The 7855-nt window shown below is 35.2% G+C and overlaps 1 protein-coding gene across 1 annotated transcript; it reads right to left on the bottom strand.

Moving 5' to 3' along the window:
* Positions 1-1794: 1794 nt before the first annotated feature.
* LOC138348248 (putative late blight resistance protein homolog R1A-10) lies at positions 1795-7855 on the bottom strand. Its single transcript, XM_069296985.1, has 2 exons — positions 5127-7855; positions 1795-3072 (listed from the first exon to the last, which is right to left on the bottom strand). The coding sequence occupies exons 1-2, from the start codon at positions 7759-7761 to the stop codon at positions 3020-3022; spliced, it is 2688 nt and encodes an 895-aa protein (XP_069153086.1). The 5' UTR covers positions 7762-7855; the 3' UTR covers positions 1795-3019.

The raw sequence follows: 7855 nt of genomic DNA, 5'->3' as shown, positions 1-7855 counted from the left end.
TAAGAGGGATCTTTCCCAAACCAAACTCTCTCGGGAATATCAAACTCCAAAGGAACTGATGGTGCTCTATTTATCAAATACACAGCAGTTCCAACTGTTTCACCCCAAAATGACTTAGGAAGATTGGACATTCTAAGCATGCATCTCACTTTCTCAATAATGGTTCTATTCATCCTCTCGGCAACGCCATTGTGTTGTGGGGTACTCGGTTCTGTTCTCTCATGTCGAATGCCATATCTTGAGCAATATGCTTTAAACTCATTTGAAGTGTATTCACCTCCATTATCAGTTCGAAGACGCTTCAGTTTGCAATCTGTCTCCCTTTCAACCATTGCATGAAACTTCTTGAAGATACCGAACACCTCACTTTTGTGCTTCATCATATAAACCCAAGTTCTCCGAGTAGCATCATCAATAAAAGTAACAAAGTATTTGTTACCACCAAGTGATTCCACCTCTATGGGACCACACACATCAGAGTAAACCAACTCTAACTTCACTTTCTTTCTTGTAGATGTCCTCGGAAAAGAAACTCTGTGTTGCTTTCCTGCAAAACAATGATCACAAGGGTCAAGTGAAATAGTAACATCAGCAGGAATAAGAGACTTACCGGCCAACAGCTTTATACCCTTCTCACTAACATGCCCCAATCTTCGGTGCCATAAGTTAGGAGATGTTTTCTCCTCAATAGCATTCAACTCACCACTACACACTTTCAAATGTGTCTTATACAAGGTGCAACAAAGCTTGCCACGAGCAACAGTCAAGGAACCCTTAGACAATTTCCATTTATCCTCACCAAAAGTGTGCTTGTAACCCTCTTCATCAAGTACGTTAGCAGACAATAAATTGAGGCGTAAATCTGGAATGTGGCGAACATCTCTCAACGTCAAATAGCACCCTACATTGGTTTGGATTCGAATATCTCCAATGCCAAAAATACTTGCTGAGCTCTGGTTCCCCATCTTCACACTACCAAAATCTCCAGCTCGGTAGTCAATAAAGTACTCCTTATTAGGAACACAATGATAGGAAGCTCCTGTATCAATAAGCCATTCAGTGTCAGAACTATCAACATGACAACATTCTCCAGTAGCACATATCAAAGAAACACGATCATCAGAACTAGAAGTTGTAGCAGCTGTATTCTTGTCATCACCCTCTTTATGATGGTCATTTTTCTTATTTTGCTGGTCTCTTTTCAACTTGTAGCAAAACTTTTGAATGTGGCCAGGCTTGCTACAATAGTGGCATATCGTAGGTTCTCTCCTATCCTTGGACTTTGACCTATACTTTGACTTGCCACACCCTTTGGGACCTCTACTCTTGCTTCTTCCTCTATTCTCTACCACAAGTGCCTGCGAAATATCAACACCCATCTCCTTTCTTCTAAGCTCTTCATTGAACATGCTCTCTTTGATGACATCCAATGAAAGCGGTATCTGGAGCTGAGTTGCTGATGGACACAACCAAAGTTTCCCAACTGTCTGGCAAAGAACTCAAGAGGAATAAAGCCTGCAACTCATCATCAAGGACAATTTTCATAACAGTCAACTTGTTAATAATATCTTGAAAGTCGCTAAGATGCTCAGAAACAGACTTCCCTGGCTTCAACTTGAGATTAACAAGCCTCTTAATCAACGAGGCCTTGTTATGAGCGGTCTTCCTCTCATAAAGACCCTCCAATTTTTTCCATAGCTCAAGCGGCTCAGTCTCCTGGGATACATGATTGAATATGCTAATATCAATCCACTGTCTGATTGTCCCCAAGGTCTTTCTCTTCAGCTTTTCCCATTCTTTTTCTGTCATCTTCTCTGACTTAGTGGGCTAGTCATCTTTCTTTGTTTTATCCACATCAATTGGATCAAACAAATCCTTGCAATATAACAAATCTTCCATCATCAGACGCCAAATGGAATAATTGGTTGATGTCAGTTTAACCATAGAGTTATTTCCATGCTCCATGTCTATGGTTTAACACTCAGCTCTGATACCAATTGTGAGGGGAGTCACAAAACAACACAAGTAGGATACAACACCTACAAGGATCGACTTCAAGACAATCAACCAAATATACTTCACCAATTTACCAAAAGAAATTCACCACTATATTAACCAAGCTCAAATCAGCAACACATCAATTGAATCACAAGCAAATATGAATTATAAATACGCAAGTGACACACAAGATTTATACGTCGAAAACCCCTTCGGTATGAAGGATAAAAACCACGGGACTTGAAGGAGTCCACCCTTCTTCTTCTCTTATTATGTAAATTGAGGGTAAAAACACCCAAATCAGTCTACAAGGATGTCACAGCCCACCAACAACAACATACATAAGAGCCAACACAAAAGAGAAGAGAAATTGAGAAATATCACCAAAAAAAAATGCAGGTTACGCCAGCTGCGATAACAGACGATCAAGAACTTCGATTGACGATCTGAACGGTCAAGATGTAGTGCTATGTATTGTGAACCAGCTGCGAAAGTTTCAGAACGATCCAACGGTCGGATCTCTTGCAATCTGAAATTTTGTCTCGCTGTCCAGAAAAATCAGCAACCCTTTTCTCTCTCAAACCCTCTCTCTATTTCTTTTTTTTCTCTCTTCCAAAACAAAAAACCCAGCCCCAACATCATCTGCCCAAGACCTCTAGAAGAAGTCAACAAAGCCCAAAATATATGGGTCACCCATCAATGGGCTGGACCCTTAACAATCTCTCCATATGATAGACCTTGACACTGAGAAATCTGTCTATCACATGAATCCAAAATAGTTATACAAATAGGAAATTTGTTAAAATCAATGTTGGCCTTTTAAAGCATTATGTACACCCTGACACCCATGTCATTGTGTATAACCATTCGATTATTACTTTCTTCAACCTTGTACTCAATCTTCAAAGTCTTATTATTCAAATCAACACCAATCTGTGTGGCAATAGTAGTATAAAACTCAAGAAACGTTGACTGTTCCTTAAAAACTACTCCCTCTATAGTATAATCAATGTAACTATTTCTATCGTCCCATTTTCCAGAATGTATAACCAAAATAGCCAAAGAGGCCATTATCTGTACAATTTTTAAAAAAAAATTATTTCAAATCATTCACAGAAATCATATATACAATTAATACAACACTATTATACAATCAGATTAATGAATTTTACGTTGATCTTCGTTTTAATATACAAATTCTACATCAAAAAAAGTATATAATTGTATCATATGAATTTTCTTCTTTAAATTTTTTTATATTTTTGAAATCAGTTCTCAAAAGCAAAACACTTACGTTATGGCTATATACAATTATCACCAACGATTACATGTATTCGATTACATTGATCTTCTTTATAATATACAAATACTACATCAACAAAAAGTATATAATTGTATCCTACGAAATTTCTTCTAAAAAATTATATATTTTTGAAACCAGTTTTCAAAAGAAAAACACTTACGATATGGCTATATACAAGTATCACCACAATAACGAACGCACATACATCAAAATTTGTAAATCCAATAGAACATTGTATAATTATTGCCATAATAAACATGAATTTTCATCCAATGAACAATTACCTGTATTCAATTATAAAGAAAAATAAAAAAATTGATGAACTGCTGTTTCATAAACAGCAAAAACAAGTTTATCTTGTGTTTCAATTGTTGTATACTTCTTATTTTTTTGGAAAAAAAATGAAATTGAACATTTACCTTAAATTATGGCATTATCTAAATTTATTGTTAGCATATTTAACGCTTCAGTTACAAACCACTCTTTATAAAATAAAGGAAAAAGGGTCTGATATACCCCTCAACTTTGTCATTTGGAGCTGATACACCCTCGTTATAAAAGTGGCTCATATATGCCCTTACCGTTATACAAACGGCTCACACATACTCCCACCGTTACAAAATGGCTCACATATACCCTTCATTTAACGAAACTTAAATAATTAGTTTTAAATTTATATTTATTACTTATAATTTTTTAAAATAATTATTTAGCGGTATATATGATTCTTCTATAAAAGTTCAAGGTATATTTTAATTTTTTTCATACATAAATTATTTTTTGACTTCTTTTATTATAATTATTTGAGTTTCTTATTCTTTTTTTTTCTTTCGTTCCTTAGTTTAAAGGGAAAAAAATTAAACTATCTTTTTGTGTGTATTGTAATTTAATTTCGTATTCGAAAAAAAAAAATTGGCCATCTACAATAAGTTTTACAAGAATATTAGTGAAACATAAATAAATTTGATTATCAAAATAATAATTATAAATTAGTCATTGAAACAAAAAAAAGTCAAAAAAAATATGTTTGACGATGATTAAATTTACTCATATGGATTATATTTTTTAGAAAAAAATAATAAAAAATTAGATTGAAAATTATTATTTTTTCATTCCCGTTAGAGGAAAAGGGTATATGTGAGCCATTTGTTTACAAGTAGGGGTATATATGAGCCACTTTCATAACAAAGGGTATATCAGCTCTAAATGACAAAGTTGAGGGGTATATCAGACCTTTTTCCCTAAAATAAAATTGTATAAATAAAAAACAAAAGAAACCTTATATACAAAATTAAAGATACCTAAAATAACTAAACTATACTCATAGCATGTAATTAGGTAAACTATACCCATATAATGTTATTTAATCAATTAAGTTTGTCATATATCTAGGGGCGACCCACATGGTGTCTGCCGGGTGCTCGGTCACCCATTAACTTCGTTACGAAATATATATATCTATGTAGAAATCGATAGATATTTGTATAAAATTAACATAGAGCACTCAATAAATAAATCATATAATTGGCCCAATGGTTATAGGATGGATACTTATGACTCTTTTAACCTTGTTGTACCAAGGTTCGAATCTCATTGTTAACACATATTTTTTATAGTTTCACTTCAGAACACCCACAACCTTAAAATCCTAGATCCGCCACTACATATATCCGAACATAAAAATGAAAAATTTTACTTCTCAAAATATAAACTAAAAGATTGATCTGCATTTGGAAGATAGCATTAGTTGATCCCGTGAAATAAGCTTCATCTTCATTTCAAGGAAGTAAGATTTAAATAAAGATGAGCGAACTGAAGAACTTACCGCGAATGTTATGGATGTAAATCTTAAGGAAATAATTCCCCATGTCCTCTTGTTCTTGTACAATCTCTCTTGCAGAATTCTCAGCTGTAGTGCTGCAATCGTATAACTCAATTGATTCCAAACTACAAATTTCCCCAAAATCTGCTGGAATTCCTTGCAGGTCACCACAATTTTTCAGAACAAGGCGTTTTAGCTTTGGAAAGTTATCACTGGTAGCTTCCCAATACCTAAGATCTGAGTCACTCAGTAACAACAACTTCAAACTTCTGAACTTGTGTTCATCACTCAATCTCCATTCATCAATCAAGGTTTGACAATTTTTAAGTTTGAGCTCTTCAAGATTTGGCAACATCATAACAGTCGAAGATACATCTGTCCATAAAAAATCACTACACCGTGTTAAAGACAACCTCCTAAGTGATGTTGGAAAATGAAATCTCTTGAAGGAATATCGATAAAAAATTGAACCATAAAACTTGAATGCTTCGAGTTTTGTCAATCTGGACATATCCAATTGGAGCTGATCGAGATTACTTTTTCGGAAATAAGGTAAGTGAAAGATCAATCTCTTTATATTGGGAATGCCAGAAAAGACTTCGTCTGTCAAATGACCAGAAAATTCCTGTAGATTTGGCATCCCTGTCACAAGACTTTGTGTTCCAGGACTTGGTAAATAAGTGGGACGATCCAGACGTATATACCTCAAGTTCTTCATCATCCATATCTTCACAGGTAAAGTCATATCTAAAGGAAAAGTACCACTCAAAATTAGAGTTTGCAAATTCTGAAGCTCTGAAATTGATTCAGGAATATTGCCATTAAATCTAACTTGGAGATATCTCAGATGAAACAACTTTGTAATCACAAGCGGAAATGATTCGAAATAAAGATATTTATTGTTCATGGACAACACCCTGAGAAGGTTGAAATGAGAGAAAAATTCATATATTATAGGATCATGATGATAGATGGGTAATCTCCTGTGAAGCTTAATACGGGGTAAATTAGGTAGATCCAATCGAGAAAATAAGTAGATAGATCTAGAAGCAGGAGGTAATAGCTTATAACAATCATCAACGGAATAATATTCAGTTTGAAAACTGAAGCGGCGAACATTATGCATTTGTGTTGGAAGAGTAGGGTAAGTTCTCTCAACATGCATATGCTTTGTCATTTCAGCTTCTGTCAAACAGAACTCACGCAGTAGATCATGTATTCCACACGCTTTTATATCACCATTGAATCTCCTTTCTCTAGCCTGTATCAAGTTCCTACTAATAAGATCCTCCAAATAATCTATTGCCACTTCCTCCAAACTTTTACCATTTTCGGAAGTCCTTATGAAACCTTCTGCAATCCATAATTGGATCAATATCCGAGTCTCAACCTGAAAATCCTCTGGGAAACTACTCATAGATAGAAAGCAAGGTTTGAGGTGATTAGGCAAGTGGTGATAACTCAAACCGAGCACTGCTAAGCATTCATCTGGATGACTAGCAATGATTTCACTTAAGGTTCGGGCAACATCCTTCCAACCTTCTAATGTCCTGGCCACTTTACAGAGATGTCCTGCAATCACTGAAATTGTTAAGGGTAGTCCTTGGCATTTTTCTACTATTTCCTTTCCAATTTCTTCCAATTCGGGAGGATGATCATGTTTTGGTCCAAACACCTTATCACAAACTAACTTCCAACCATTTTCTCCACTCAAAAGGCTCATCTCATGAGGGCTACAAGTATTTGCATACATTGCTACCTCATTTTCCCTAGTAGTCAATAAGATTCGACTCCCATTGTTGTAATTAGGAAATATTCCTCTTACACTATCCCAAACATTTTCAGTCCAAATATCATCAACAACAACAAGGTATCTTGGACCCTTTAGGTTCTTTTGCACCAGGTCAGCTAACTCACTGTCATCCATCTTATCATAGTCTTTTGCGTTCACAATAGCTGTTTTCTTTGAAATGCAATGTAAAGCTTCTAACAATACATTTCTACATTGAAATTCTTGAGATATAGTAACCCAAGCAAGAATGTCAAAGTGATACCTGATTGTGAGATGATGATAAGCTTTTCTAGCAAGTGTTGTTTTGCCAATGCCACCCATGCCTGATATTGTGACAATGTCTAGATCCGATGGTGGTCCTATCAGTCTTTTAATTATGATCTCCAAGTCATCATCAATTCCCCGCACGATATCATCTTCCAACTTATCTGACAGCAATGCGTAACTTTTAGAAGAAGGGCCAATCATGGAATCCCCAAATAATTCAAGAATTTGATCAGCATCATGAGAAACAATCTCCATCACTTGTTTCTTTATTGTTTCCATTTTTTCAAAAACTGGTAGCAAATCCCGGTGTTGTAAAATTCCAAAAGTCCAGCTTGTCCCTTCGATGATTTGATGAGTTTTCAGCTCAACAACGTCTTCTGCCTCACTAGCAGCATCTCTGATTTTTTCCTCCAAAGATTTTATTTTTCCAGGTTCAAATTCATCAAGAACTTTTTCGAAATATTCAGCAATAGCACGAAGAGAATCGAGTACTTCAGCAGTGTGATCATGAAAGAGTTCATGAATATTTCGTTCGTCAAGAGTTCGAAGAAGAGAAATTACAGCACTATAAGCTGCCATCAAGTGTGCAAGATTAAATCAAAATATTGAAGTGAGAAGTTTAAAGATGAACAAGCTATGTTTGCAAGGAAAGAAAAAAATTTTGGTGCTAAGA

Source organism: Solanum lycopersicum, chromosome 4, assembly GCF_036512215.1.
Source record: "Solanum lycopersicum chromosome 4, SLM_r2.1".
Lineage (NCBI taxonomy): Eukaryota > Viridiplantae > Streptophyta > Magnoliopsida > Solanales > Solanaceae > Solanum > Solanum lycopersicum.
This window is presented reverse-complemented; position numbering and strand designations above follow the sequence as displayed.

What these genes read in the sequence shown, in the direction of transcription:
- LOC138348248 (XM_069296985.1), bottom strand. Translation starts at nt 7,761, where the DNA reads ATGGCAGCTTATAGTGCTGTAATTTCTCTTCTTCGAACTCTTGACGAA. An exon ending in TTACATCCATAACATTCGCG is followed by an intron (nt 3,073 to 5,126) that starts GTAAGTTCTTCA and finishes AAAATTGTACAG; the next exon opens with ATAATGGCCTCTTTGGCTAT.